This window comes from Coregonus lavaretus (genome assembly GCF_964263955.1).
Source record: "Coregonus lavaretus genome assembly, chromosome: 1".
NCBI classification, from domain to species: Eukaryota; Metazoa; Chordata; class Actinopteri; order Salmoniformes; family Salmonidae; genus Coregonus; species Coregonus lavaretus.
The window spans coordinates 48390592-48405970 of record NC_139988.1 but is presented as its reverse complement, the minus strand read 5'-3'; the positions used below and the strand labels follow the sequence as shown (position 1 = coordinate 48405970).

At 42.3% G+C, this 15379-nt stretch overlaps 1 protein-coding gene across 1 annotated transcript in view; it reads right to left on the bottom strand.

The window, feature by feature from the left end:
- Positions 1 to 490: 490 nt before the first annotated feature.
- LOC311140509 (V-type proton ATPase subunit B, brain isoform-like) overlaps positions 491 to 15379 on the bottom strand; it is a 46002-nt gene continuing 31113 nt past the window's right edge. The window contains exons 5-14 of the mRNA XM_084175598.1: positions 15242 to 15319; positions 14449 to 14588; positions 12033 to 12134; positions 11057 to 11154; positions 10690 to 10813; positions 5676 to 5826; positions 4976 to 5058; positions 4654 to 4758; positions 2941 to 3070; positions 491 to 1425 (exon numbers count right to left, since the gene is read on the bottom strand). Coding sequence (XP_084031724.1) covers positions 1283 to 1425; positions 2941 to 3070; positions 4654 to 4758; positions 4976 to 5058; positions 5676 to 5826; positions 10690 to 10813; positions 11057 to 11154; positions 12033 to 12134; positions 14449 to 14588; positions 15242 to 15319 — 1154 coding nt within the window. The 3' untranslated portion in view covers positions 491 to 1282. The remainder of the gene's footprint in view (positions 1426 to 2940; positions 3071 to 4653; positions 4759 to 4975; positions 5059 to 5675; positions 5827 to 10689; positions 10814 to 11056; positions 11155 to 12032; positions 12135 to 14448; positions 14589 to 15241; positions 15320 to 15379) is intronic.

Genomic DNA, 15379 nt, shown 5'->3' with positions numbered 1-15379 from the left:
CCTTTGGCCATATTTTACGATCTCAGGTCTGATCTAGGCTACGAGTGCATGTTTTTGTTAACTTGGGCCTATATACGATCTATGACTCGGACAATTAATATAAAAAAATATTATTTGAGTTTGGATTTCAATTTGGCTTTTTTGCTGAGTCACTACTAAGCCCTACTGCAAGTGTGAGACCCATCAACCTTAAAAGGGGCAATCTGCGATTTTTTTTATTCATAAATACCCATGGATTCTTGAAAAGTATGACTTAAAAATGCCTCATGAGCTTAGTTCAATGGTCTTAACCCATCAGAACCCAAAATGTAAGCTTGTTCTAATCCTTTATTTGTAAACAAACACTGTATAGCCTCAAAACATGGTTTAGAGTATAATTTTGTTATCATGGATGGTCAGTCCTTGCATCCATAGCTCTATCTATGAATTTGACAGTGGTCACATTTCTAAAGCCCCATGCCTCAGGTGGGATTACAAACATGTCATATCCTTCATAGTTCTAATATAATTTATTTATGGACAGAAAACAGAAGAATCATAACACACGTATTCGATTCCTGCAAACAAACAAGAGAATGAACAATGAAACAGGGGAATGTTTACTATTCTTTTTACAGCACATACATATAGCAATAACAAATAATGTAAACATCCTTTTCTTTCAATAGTAATTACATCAAGCAAGAGGCCAAGAAAAAAGCAATTAGTCTACAAAGTTTGACATCTACAATATAAATCAATTTCAAGTTGCCCAAAAGTTTGTCCAATATCGAAACCCTCACCTCAAGCCTATAAAAGTAAACATTTAAGTATCAATGATGTTCAGTGTAATAAATTAAAGTATGTCATGACACTTTCAGACCTCCTGGGTGTTTGATGAAGTCCTACAATTTGACATATGGTTCACAAGTAATTGCCCCCCCATCTGAAATAAGTGATTGAAGTGCTATCTTCAGGGTGACAGTAACAAACATATTGGACAAATTTAAACCATTGAAATTTGAAAGAGAACACACAATCTAAATGTATAGGATGTTTTACCTTTTTGGAAAGTTTCATTTACTTTAGGTGGGGACAACATTCAATGAACAAAATCCAACAGTAACATACCCCAATAAATAACAGGATAATTCTTTGATTTAAGGGTAAGTTTAAAACTCTAAATAAAATGTAGAGATATAATCACAGACACTACCCATACTAGATTCTGGACACAGATACAGTACAATACATATACAGAGGGAGCTGAGATTATTGCTCTGTTCTCTGAGTTGAGGGGCTCTCAGTGACGAGCTGCAGACTCCCTGGGGTAGAACTCAGCCAGGGTGCTCTGGGGAATCCGCTTCAGCATTTCTTTGGGGAAGATTCGGAGCAGCTGCCAGCCAATGTCCAGGGTCTCATACACAGTCCTGTTGTCATAGGGGCCTGAGGGGTGAGGTGACAGTGTTTTAGGTATTGAATGCTATGACATTTGACAATATTCCGTATTAAGACTAGTTGCCAATTTATTATTTTATTCAGAGGTTTTAATAAGAGTATGAATAAAACAATATTCCCCAGTGATTCACTGATATTTTTCATAACACTTGTTGTGGGCGTCATGTTCAACTCAGGTCATGCAGCTAACATGTCTGAAATGCACCCAACACTACATCACAGCTTACTCTATTGGAAAGAGATAATTGATAGGCTAGATATTAAGTCACAATCGGATTACAAGCATTAGGTCCCTGTGAAGCATAGCCTACAATAGTGCAATCCCTGCTTTGTAATCTCATTATCTGAAGGACAAGAAGACTGAACGGCAGGCACTTGTTTTTTGCCCAAAAGCCGGCCCCATTTGTCTATTTCAGCTGAGAGAGAAGATGCAAAAGTCTGACATGATAATTTCATATTATTTCTATGGAGTGAGGTTTTCTAGGTTTCAATTCACACCAGTAGACTCATCAATTCTAATGAGATTCTCATTTTAATGGATCGCATTAGGCTTTGACTCATGTTGAAAAAGGAATTCAGGCTCACTATAAACTAGGCTGGATAGAAAAACACACAAAAATCCAAGGACAAGTGTGAGAATAGGTTTGGCATAATGCTTTGACGACATGCACACATTATCGCTGAATGTCACCAAGTTGTTGGAAAATCTATCCATTGGTTTTTGTTCCCCTCTGCTGATAAAAAAATAATCATGCCTGAAGGCATTGAAAATTAACAACTTTTACTAACAAAGACCTGAAGGAAAGAAGCATAACATGCAGCATTTATTCATAGTTCTTGGTTAGAGCTAAGAACTGGCAGATAAAAAATCCAGCGATGTAGCGTTATACGATAATATCTGCAATTAATGACAAGAAAAACAAAATGGTTTATTAAGAAACATCTAACAAACCTAGCTAAAATGTGATTCAACAATGCAAACAAAATATTATTAATCCATTAATTCATTTCAATATCATTGGGCAATATCAATCTCCATTTTAATATCACACTTGAATGATACCGCTATGCAGGCAGAATTTCTGGTAATAAGGTCAAATACCTCGGGCAACACATAATCAGTCAATGATTTAAAGGAATTTGCGGAATAAAAGATAGCACAACCATAAGATAAAGGAGAAGCCAAGGTGGCAAAGGTATAATATCTAATATTTAACGCAACAATATTTAGACAAGCAAATAAAATCACCAGAAAATATCTCCGTGCAGGAGTGTCAATGACCTGGCCAAGCCTCCCACTTAACGGTGTGAAAAGCCTGCCAAAACACCCATTCATTCTGGTACAAAATACTGGACCCTGGGAGAATGCGACATACAGTGCGGTTGCCATGCCACCGTTTTCACCTTTTGATTTGATCATGCCATATGACTAGAATTTCACTACGCACGCTCTCTGGTTGTGGTGCTACTGTCATAGGTCTCATCTGTTTTTCAGCATCTTACCCTGAGCGATGAAGTTCTTCTCAAACTTCTGCAGGAACTCCAGGTAGAGCAGATCATCGGAGGTGAGGGCCTCCTCTCCCACCACGGCCTTCATGGCCTGCACGTCCTTACCAATGGCATAGCAGGCATACTGAGAGGGATAGAGGCATGGAAAAAGAGGTAGATAAAGACATGGGGATTCAAATCCAATCAAATTCTATTTGTCACATGCGCCGAATACAACAGGTGTAGACCTTACCATGAAATGCTTACTTACAAGCCCTAAACCAACAATGCAGTTAAGAAAAATAATTACTAAATAAAATAAAGTAAAAAATAAAACAATAAAGAGGCTATATACAGGGGGTACCGGTACCGAGTCAATGTGCGGGTGTACAGGTTAGTGGAGGTAATTTAGGTAATATGTACCTGGAGGTAGGGGTAAAGTGACTATGCATAGATAATAAACACCTAGTAGCAGCAGTGTAAAAAAAAAGAGGGGGAGGGGGGGGTAGCCATTTGATTAGCAGTCTTATGGCTTGGGGGTAGAACCTGTTATGAAGCCTTTTGGACCTAGAATTGGCGCTCCGGTACCACTTGCCGTGCGGTAGCAGAGAGAACAGTCTGACTAGGGTGGCTGGAGTCTTTGGCAATTTTGAGGGCCTTCCTCTGACACCGCCTGGTATAGAGGTCCTGTATTGAAGGAAGCTTGGCCCCAGTGATGTACTGGGCCGTAAGCACTACCCTCTGTAGCGCCTTGCGGTCGCAGGCCTAGCAGTTGCCATAACAGGCAGTGATGCAACCAGTCAGGATGCTCTCGATGGTGCAGCTGTATAACTTTTTGAGGATCTGAGGACCCATGCCAAATCTTTTCAGTCTCCTGAGGGGTAATAGGTGATGTTGTGCCTTCTTCAAGACTGTCTTGGTGTGTTTGGACCATGATAGTTTGTTGGGGATGTGGACACCAAGGAACTTGAAGCTCTCAACCTGCTCCACTACAGCCCTGTCGATGAGAATGTGGGCGTGCTCGGCCCTTCTTTTCCTGTAGTCCACGATCATCTCCTTTGTCTTGATCACGTTGAGGGAGAGGTTGTTGTCCTGGCACCACACTGCCAGGTCTCTGACCTCCTCTCTATAGGCTGTCTCATCGTTGTTGGTGATCAGGCCTACCAACGTTGTGTCGTCGGCAAACTTAATGATGGTGTCGGAGTCGTGCTTGCCCACGCAGTCATGGGTGAACAGGGAGTACAGGAGGAGACTAAGCACACACCCCTGAGGGGCTCCCGTGTTGAGGATCAGCATGGCAGATGTGTTGTTGCCTATCCTTACCACCTGGGGGCAGTCCATCAGGAAGTCCAGGATCCAGAGGGAGCTGTTTAGTCCAGGGTCCTTAGCTTAGTGACGAGCTTTGAGGGCACTATGGTGTTGAACGCTGAGCTGTAGTCAATGAACAGCATTCTCACGTAGGTGTTCCTCTTATCCAGGTGGGAAAGGGCAGTGTTGAGTGCAATACAGATTGCGTCATCTGTGGATCTGTTGGGGCGGTATGCAAATTTGAGTGGGTCTAGGGTTTCTGGGATGATGGTGTTGATGTGAGCCATTGAGAGAGAAGCGTGGAGGGAGGTCAGTGAGTTAAAGGTGCTGTATGCAACAAACGATTAATGTGTATTGTTGTTCAATAGAAATTAGGCTTGGTTATAGAAGATCTTTGGCTGTGGGTGAAGTGACAATTACCAGTTGGTTGGAGACATCAGCATGGTCTTTACGGGTCATTCCTTCACCGATGGCAGACTTCATCAATCGAGACAGAGACGGCAGCACATTGATGGGTGGGTAGATCTGAAAGAAAAGCATGAAATAATAGAAGTTAATTCAATGTTCAACCAAGAAGTTGTAAACAAATGAACATTGGGCAACAATTGGACAATTGTCAGGAGAGATAGAACTACAGTACTCAACAGCTATAGACAGTCCTCAATAGTCAGGTACAAAGGGTGGGTTTGAGACATTAGTGAGAATGTGAATACATGTCTATCATCAGTGAGTATGTCTGTACCTGTCTGTTGTGCAGCTGTCTGTCCACATAAACCTGTCCCTCAGTGATGTACCCAGTGAGATCAGGAATGGGATGGGTGATATCTGGAAAACACAGTTAACATGGAGGTCAACATCAAGAGATAATATCCAGGGTTAAAGTCACGATAAATCAAGTGGCTTTTATCAAAAGGATATGCACGCATACTGTACATTCAAAGCATGCACTGAGCACGGTCGTAAATCACTTTTCCCAAAATAAATGTAAATGAACCAGGCATACACTTTAAAATGTCTACAACTTACAGTAGAATGCTTATAGATACTGAAATGCAGATCCAATGTAAAGTTTCCCAATTTAAGGACAATGAGTGTTTTGATCTACATCCACAACTTGGGAGTGTTTTGATCTACATCCACAACTTGGGAGGATATTGCTCTAAAATACGCTGGCACAAATTTCTCTGTGATGTTAAAAAGGTGGGACTCCCATTCAAAAACAGATTGGACGCCCATCAAGATGTTACCATAGTAATGGCAAGCAACAATTTGTTCCCTGGCAAAAAAAAATATTGACCGCATTTCAGTGACGAAACAGGAGATTAAACAATATTGCTAATGTGACAAGTAAATAAATAAAACAAGAATTAAACATTTATAAATAAATTATTTTCTAAATATATCTAGGTTGTTTTTCTCTGAGAAAAGCCGGCATGTCTCACCATCGTTGGGCATGGTGAGGATGGGGATCTGAGTGATGGAGCCGTTCCTGCCCTCCACTCTCCCGGCACGCTCGTAGATGGTAGCCAGATCAGTGTACATGTAACCTGGGAAACCACGACGACCAGGGACCTCCTCTCTAGCAGCAGACACCTGGGGAGACATGGGACAAAGAAGTGAGCCATAGGTGGAACTAGGTAATAAGAGATGGGTCCCTGAACACAAACTACTGAACATTTCATTGTTAGAGCATATGATTGAATCAAAGAGCATGAACTCGTTCATTATTTTATGGTATTGGAATGTGCATCGGGATTTAAAGTGGAACTGACTGCATTTTAGCAACATTAAATCGTTTTCAAATCTGTTCATATACACTCCCAGGAAGAATGACACTTAAAAAAAAAGATTTTCTGACATCATTTTCATGTTTTCATAAATTATTAGGATGTTTGGGAATTACATATACTAAGACATTTGTGAAATTTCTATAGCAATATAGAGTGGGAAAGTGGCCGTGCGTTTGGACAATTAATAGACAATGCTGTAAATAAAACCTAATAAAAACAACAAGCCATTTGCCAAAAGGGCCTGCCATAATTCACTTTGAATTGGACTGGGTGTTCACAGGCAATTGCAACAGCGCGACTTTAGATAATTAGAACGCATTCGGCAAAAGCCACAAAATACACTTGAATGGATTTCTGCAAATATGTAGCTAAATACCACAATAGTCCTCTTACATTTGGGAACTTTACAGTCCCATTGATCAAACAACCATAAAAAAAGGTAGAACATCTTTCCCTATATGCACATCAACAACAAGATCAACAACTAATGCTAGCCAGAGCACGATTAGCTAAAATCTAATGAAGGAACATTAGATAAACCCTCTCAAACTTTTTCAGCTAGTTGGCCGTCAAAATTGCACTGATAAATGATGGGGAATAGCCTGCTCGTCCTTCTGCAACTTGCCTGCCAATGCATGCGTTGTCCCAACCAAGCACCCAAGCTAACTGGCTAAAGTTGGCTAGCTTGCTAGCTAGCTACTTCCAGACACAAATGAGAGAACACCTCACTGACCATTTTACTCGCCCTAGCAGAACTGGTTAGGCTGTTGACATGTTTTATAGTGTTCGTGACTAACGTACTTATTTTGCCTATGTTTACTGACACCAGTCATATTCAGCGGGTCTTGCTCGTTCGTAAATTCATCAGTTATTCTGCGCTCGGCACACTCAGACAAAAAGTGCTAGATAGCTGGCCAGAGTGAATTTGTTAACTGGATAACAGTCGTTCAGCATACCTAGCTAGCGAAGCGATTCACATTTCTTACTAGCTAACCAAATGACACATGCATCTCTAGCTGTGTAGCCACCGAAAAAAGATACGAGGGGTAAAAAAAGTCAGTCACTCAAACTTCTCCAATGACATTATGTCCTCCTAGCAGCTAGCTAGCTAGTTATCTAGCTAATGTTAGGCTCTTTGTTTTTAGCTTGCTACATAAATAGATACGCTAGCATATTAGCCACATTATGACGGACTTGTGATCATTGCCCTTGCTAGTTTGATTGTATTGACATTCCCAGCCTTAGTTAGATTCGTCTGTTTTTGTCCAAAATATTGAGTCATTGAAACTGAAACAGTGCATCCCGAATGGAGGCAGCAAACAATGTACCAGGCCAGCTGTGATTTACAACCTGATTTTTTGGACTACCAAGAAATGTATTGGTGAATTATATGAATCATGCATTGAACTGCATCCATCTATTCTGGCAATAATGCCTTAGTGTACGTCATGGAATGTTGAGTCAAATAGAACCTATTTTTAAAACCTCTTATAAAGTTGGTTTTGTAGCATAAACTGGGAATTTGATATTGTTGACTGATATGATCGTCTGTTTCATATCTGCACAAGTAGTTAAAAACAATCCCCTATTCATTTCTTTCCCATATCAAACCACTCCCCCTAAAGGAGGACAAACTAATAATACTGTACTATATTCTAATGTAATCACCTGTTGGAAGTGTTATTCAAATCAACAAAAAGGAGGTCAAGCACTGCCATTTTCACAGCAGACTTGGTATAAAATAAATTACTCAGACCCAGGCCAAAGCCAATCACTGTTCAAATTGTTCAGTTTGTTTAATTCAGAGCAGACGGGAAGACCCCAGGTGGTGAGGGTAGGCAACATTACCTCCACCACGCTGACCCGCAACACAGGGGCCCCACAGGGGTGTGTGCTTAGTCCCCTCCTGTACCCATGACTGTGTGGCCACGTACGACTCCAACACCATCATCAAGTTTGCTGACAACACGACGGTGGTAGACCTGATCACCGGCGACGAGTCAGCCTACAGGGAGGAGGTCAGTGACCTGGCAGTGTGGTGCCAAAACAACGACAATATGACCAAGGAGCTGATCGTGGACTACAGGAAAGGGGGGGGGGGGGGCACGCAGTGGAGCAGGTTGGGAGCTTCAAGTTCCTCGGTGTCCAAATCACTAAAGACTTAAAATGGTCCAAACACGCACGCACAGTCGTGAAGAAAGCACGACAGCGCCTCCTTTCCCTCGGTAGGTTGAAAAAGTTTGGCATGGGCCCTCAAATCCTCAAAAAGTTCTACAGCTGTACCATTGAGAGCAATTTCACTGGCTGCATCACTGCCTGGTATGGCAATAGCACCGCCCTCGATCGCATGGCGCTACAGAGAGTGGTACGGACAGCCCAGTACATCACTGGGGCCGAGCTCCCTGCCATCCAGGAAATCTATTTCAGGTGGTGTGGTAGGAAGGCTCGGAAAATCGTTAAAGAAACCAACCACCCAAGCCATAGACTATTCTCTCTGCTTCCGCACAGCAAGCGGTTCCGGTGCATCAACTCTGGCACCAACAGGCTCTTGAACAGCTTCTATCCCAAAGCAATAAGACTGATAAATAGCTAACAAAATAGCTACACAGACTATGAGTTAACCTTGTATCCTCATTGACCTTTTTATTTTTGTCTCTATGCACACTCACAGGGCCCTACACACTCACTCCAACATCATCTGCTCACTCACACATAACATACATTTACAGTGCCTTCAGAAAGTATTCAGACCCCTTGACTTTCTCCACATTTTGTTACATTACAGCCTTGAATTCTAAATAAATCCCTGACAGTGTCACAAGCAAAGCACCCCACACCATCACACCTCCTCCATGCTTCACGGTGGGAACCACACATGCGGAGATCATGCATTCACCTACTCTGCGTTTCACAAAGACACGGCGGTTGGAACCAAAAATCTCAAATTTGGACTCATCAGACCAAAAGGACAGATGTCCACTGGTCTAATGTCCATTGCTCGTGTTTCTTGGCCCAAGCAGGTCTCTTCTTCTTATTGGTGTCCTTTAGTAGTGGTTTCTTTGCAGCAATTCGACCATGAAGGCCTGATTCACGCAGTCTCCTCTGAACAGTTGATGTTGAGATGTGTTGGTTACTTGAACGTGAAGCATTTATTTGGGCTGCAATTTCTGAGGCCGGTAACTCTAATGAACTTATCCTCTGCAGCAGAGGTAACTCTGGGTCTTCCATTCCTGTGGCGGTCCTCATGAGAGCCAGTTTCACCATAGCGCGATGGTTTTTGCGACTGCACTTGAAGAAACGTTCAAAGTTCTTGAAATTGTCTTAAGTAATGGACTGTTGTTTCTCTTTGCTTATTTGAGACCCCTTGACTTTTTCCACATTTTGTTACGTTATCGCCTTATTCTAAAATTCTGGATTAAAACATGTTTTTCCCCCTCATCAATCTACACACAATACACCCATAATGACAAAGCAAAACAGGTTTAGACATTTTAGCAAATGTATTAAAAATAAAAAACTTAAATATGACATTTACATAAGTATTCAGACCCTTTACTTAGTACTTTGTTGAAGCACCTTTTGGCAGCAATTACAGCATCGAGTCATCTTGGGTATGACGCTACAAGCTTGGCACATCTGTATTTGGGGAGTTTCTCCCATTCTTCTCTGCAGATCCTCTCAAGCTGTCAGGTTGGATGGGGAGTGTCACTGCACAGCTATTTTCAGGTCTCCAGAGATGTTCGATCTGGTTCAAGTCCGGGCTCTGGCTGGGCCACTCAAGGACATTCAGAGACTTGTCCCGAAGCCACTCCTGCAATGTCTTGGCTGTGTGCTTAAGGTCGTTGTCCTGTTGGAATGTGAACCGTCACCCCTGTCTGAGGTCCTGAGCGCTCTGGAGCAGGTTTTCATCAAGGATCTCTCTGTACTTTGCTCCGTTCATCTTTCCCTTGATGCTGACTAGTCTCCCAGTCACTGCCGTTGAAAAACATCCCACCACCATGCTTCACCGTAAGGATGGTGCCAGACGTGACGCTAGGCATTCAGGCCAAAGAGTTCAATCTTGGTTTCATCAGAGAGTCCCTTAGATGCCTTTTGTCAAACTCTGCCATAAAGGCCTGATTGGTGGGAGTATAGCAAAGATGGGTCTCCCATCTCCTTCTGGAAGGTTCTCCCATCTCCACAGAGGAACTCTAGAGCTCGGTCAGTGACCATGGGGTTCTTGGTCACCTCCTTGACCAAGGCCCTTCTCCCCCGATTGCTCAATTTGGCCGGGCGGCCAGCTCTAGGAAGAGTCTTGGTGGTTCCAAACTTCTACCATTTAAGAATGATTGAGGCCACTGTGTTCTTGGGGACCTTCAATGCTGCCGAAATATTACTAAACTGTTGGAGCTAGGAACATAAGCATTTCGCTACACCCGCAATAACTTCTGCTAGATATGTGTATGCGACCAATTTGATTTGATTTGTGGAGGTTTTCAATATCACAACCATGTAGGGTGTACTGACCAGCACATTGAATTTGCTACCCATATTCAAAAGAAAAGTTGTGTCTCTCAAACGTTGACAGAATGAATGTGCAAGTCTGACAATTCACAAAAATAAAGTATGAGTTATTTTTTTCCCAGGAGTAAACAGTAGACTTCCTTGAGTTAGTTTGGTTGCCCACCTCTCTCAGAGCTTCGGCGTAGGAGCTCATGTCAGTCAGGATGACCAGGACATGCTTCTCACACTGGTAGGCCAGGTACTCAGCTGAGGTCAGAGCCAGGCGAGGCGTGATAATGCGCTCAATACTGGAGAAAGGAAAGAACAAGGAAGGAATTAAATGTTTCCACCATTAACATAAAAAAAAGGTAGGAATAGACAATACTCTGTTGAAAAGGTGAAAATGACAGTCTTGCCTTTATACAGCAATATTATACAGACACTTTATTGCAGTGAATCCATGATTCCATAGATGTACCATAAAATTATTTATTATAGGAGGGAGCTAGTAAATTACTGATTTGGCACCGAGCTTATGCACATAAACTCACGTGGGGTCGTTGGCTAGGTTCAAGAACAGGCAAACATTGTCCATGGATCCATTCTCCTCAAAGTCTGACTTGAAGAAGCGAGCAGTTTCCATGTTCACCTGAAAAGATAGAAGGTTAGAAAACAGTTAGGTTCAAGATTACACACCAAGTAGATAGTAGAAATCCTTGAACATTCTTCAACAAAAGCAGGAATATATTAAGTCGCCCATGGGCAAGAAAAACAAAAACATGCATATATCAGAAAAAGGAGCTCCTGGTACAAATATCACAACAAATTAGGGTAAATTCTTCCTAAAAACTATACAGAGAGCAATGTAGTGCAAATTATGCTGCAGCTTACTGGTTCAGCAGGTTTCAACTCAAGGTAACTTAATATGTTCTGATATGTGAAAACAGGGTTAAGTGTTAATCAGATGTTAAAGAGGCTTAATACGCTGTCCTTTACACAGTGTCCTTTTCCTAAATTGGAATCTCCTTTACATATGCTTTAAAATGTCCTCATCCCTTTTCATACCCGTCCGTCCCTATGCATTGCATTTCCGCTACCCTGTTACAAAGTTAGTGCTTATGTTACAAAGCCCTCAATGGTGTGTGAATTAGCCATCAGCAGGGAGAGGATAAGGGGGGCCAGAGGAGCAGAGGTGGGGGTCACTAACATCTCTGCCACAGGTCACAGAAGATTCCCCACCCAGCGTTAAATAGGGATGAGCAGAGCAGCTGAACTAGAGAGAATTTGATACTGGCCGGCTGAATGTGTTCAAGACAGCTGAATAATAACCTGTCGACGTGGCCAGAATCTACTCAGAGGAGCAGACGTAACAGGGGACTTAAACGCTAAGTCACCTGGTGAATGCGAGTGAGAAAAGGAGAGGGGGAAGTGTCACGGTGGGGTTAAGAGGAAGGATTAGCCACACACACTAGAGGAAAAAACAGACAATTAATTTTTTTAAAGTATATCTAGTGCCGCTCAGCTCACCCCCATGGCGGCAAAGACGATGGCAAAGTTATCATCGCTGTAGTCCATCACATCCTTGGATTTCTTCACCAGACCGGCCTGACGACAAATCTGGGCAGCAATCTGAAAACCAAAACACAGGATTCAAAATGATGAGGTCTTGAAACATTTATGTTGATAAAACAACCAGTCTATTAAAATGTTTGGACATCAGCGAGCGCCCCGTCCAGCTAGCTAGTTACTGGCGTGTTCTGTGTGTATCCACGTGCTCCCAACTATGCTTGTGTCTGAGGTGCATAGTTGGATAACAACTCTGTGATTAGGAATCTAGAGGGGAGGAATTTCACGCTTATCGCTTAATGTAACGGTTGCTGCCTGTTAAATCAGGGCTGACCTCTCAGTGCACCCTGAGCTGAGACACCTGGCCCATAGAGAACAGCGGCACAAATTACCCCATGACAACTGTTTAATGAAACGAGAAGAGTTTTATACCATTCCAGTGACACGAGAAGTCGACCAGCATCATTAGTCAGACAAGGCGTACCCTGTTCACTGTTTTTAGTACAGTGACGGTCATAAGGTCATAATGAGGCTGTTTGCAAACAGTGACGACTGGTGAGAGAACAGCCACCTCAAGCGTTAACGACCTCATGGCTGGGCTACCAATCCTACATTAAATCAGTGCTATTCACACGATCACCTAATCTCCTCTCGCCACCATTGTCTTATTAGTTTAATTCGTTTACCAGTTCAACCACAGCGGCCATCACGTTCTTTCTCCAAGGCTTTAGAAAAGAGCATTCCTTCAGTCATGGGAAACCACGGACACTGTCTGATATGACAATATGAACTCATGAAACTATGCAGTATATTCTTAAACTTGTTTAAGACTGTATACATGAACTATTGAAACTCCTAACCTTGTTTTCAAAGTCAATGTGCAATAGATTGGTGATCCAGACTTTTTGGGTTAGTCCTTTAGCACTGATATATTTTTATCTTTTACCTGAGATTTCAAGTGCTCATCGATTAGTGGAGAGGTAGTAGAGACTGATAAAACTAACATAGAATGAGGCTTGTAATAAGAACATGTTGGAATGGAGAATGATTCTGACTTCCTTAACACTGCCCCTGCACTTATGATGAGCCATAAATCCCAAGATTGAGTCAGATGAACAACAGTTAAGCTGGCAATGACAGAGAGATTATTTGTCATCCCATTCCAAGTTCAGTCAAAGGTAAAACCCTGATGAAAACAGTTGGTTTTACTTTTAACAATAAATAAGCCCTTTTACCAACTTCTTCTGTCCTCCAAGAGTTGCCGAATGTCCTCTTCACTTGAGTTCACTCCAAGTAAGTAAACTCTGGCACTTTTCCACAATAAGTTAACTTTTCCAATGAATCTGATTTTAAATGACTGTCTGCTATAAGCAAATCGTTTCAACTCTGTTCTCCAAATCAAAATTAAATACTTCACGGCACCAGTGGAACGCTGGAGGTTTGGTTGGTCCATTCTATTTTTAGGCGGTGAGACAGGAAGTGAAGTCCAGACGGCTGCCATGTGCCCATAACTAACACACTGACACACAGAGACATGGATCTGACTCATGCTTAGAGGCAGGTTGGCAACTAATAGCGTTAACTTAACACTACTCATTTTTGACATATTCAATAGCTTTCAGGTAGTGCCGTACAATAATGCTATACGCTACCTTCAGGTTCCTCTTTAGTAGGTTTAATGCAATGCGTTCAAACCATTTGGACTAAAAAGGCTGTTAATATATGAGCCTAAAATAAAATGGAGAACAAGCATCTAGTTTAACAGTGTGTCTGATACACAGACTATCAAATGTGACAGGTGCATGATTGTACAACCACTACAAGACATATGGAGTGAGTAAAATGAGTAGATGTGTGAATTTCTGGAGTGCTGTGTGTGAAGATGGAGAGACAGGGAGAGGCAAGGCTCTCTGAGAAATAAGAAAATGCCCTCCACAAGCAGTAAAATGTCACAGTGGATATCTGAGATGTCCTCCAGACCCACTTTGCTGGTTCTGCTAGCTCCTGCACCACAGGAACAAAACAATTTAATCTCCTCCGCCTATTAGCACAAATCATTTCAATTAGCTGGTAACACACACACACACACCACAAGGGTGTTTGGCAGATAAATTAAGCACAGAAGAATAGATTACAACATACCAAAACAGACAACACTAAATTAGAATCAACCTGGCAGCGATAATAAAAATCGCTGAGGTGTCTAACAGAATGGACTGCCTCATGTTTCAGATCACATTAGTCCATTGGTAATGATAGAAAACCCATCTCCAATGCTATTGACTGAGGCTATAATATGGCAAAATGCAGCCGAAGGCACATATAGCTTATGCGTTTGTGTGTCCTAGCCTTGTCAGACCTAGCGTCTCCATCGTACCTCGTTGTGGGGCAGGCCGGCTGCAGAGAAAATGGGGATCTTCTGACCTCGGGCGATGCTGTTCATCCCATCGATTGCAGAGATACCGGTCTGAATCATCTCTTCAGGGTAGATACGGCACTGAGGGTTGATGGGCTGGCCTGGGACAGAAACACAGACCAGAGGGTTAGCCACTTCCAACCAAGGTATTGCCCAGGTAGAACTCATATTAGGGATATAAACAGTAGAGATGGCCTTATAATAGTTTCAATTCAGCTTTTTACACTGTATGTGCAGTTGCACACATACGTAAACATAAACATAAACGAAGGTTTAGAAAAGAAAATGAAATGAAATTAGTACACTTGTGGGAGATGTTCGGGTGCCGAGATGGAACGAAAGGTCAGACCGGAGGTCAGGGTCAAAGACCTTATTGCCCTTCAAGATGGAAGACTTATGACGCTCAAGTCATCTATTCATTGGGATGCCATGCCTACACAATGGCATGCTACATGTGACAGGGACTCAGGGATGGGATCAACAGTCAACATAAAGACAGTGTTTGGCCTTGTGGCAGTGAGATGCAACTAAAGACTGAACTCACACTATACAAGCTAATGTATAGCTTCACATCGAAGTCCACTAGCAGAGTAAAGATGGGGTTGATCCGCTGTAAGCTCAGTATACTAAGAATATAGTCGAGGTACCATGTTTCTATTTTTGCACATCAGGGTCAATTGCATTTCAACACAGACAATGTTATCTAGGAATATCTTTCACTTCCTGAATGAACGGAATTATAGCTCCGTCCTACCCATGATGTCCAGGTAGTCCTCAGCCAGCACAGTGGGGCCACGGTCAATGGGCTTGCCTGAGCCGTTGAAAACACGTCCTGAAATGAAAGACATTCTCTATTAGTTTAATTTCATATTACATGGATCGGTATCCACAT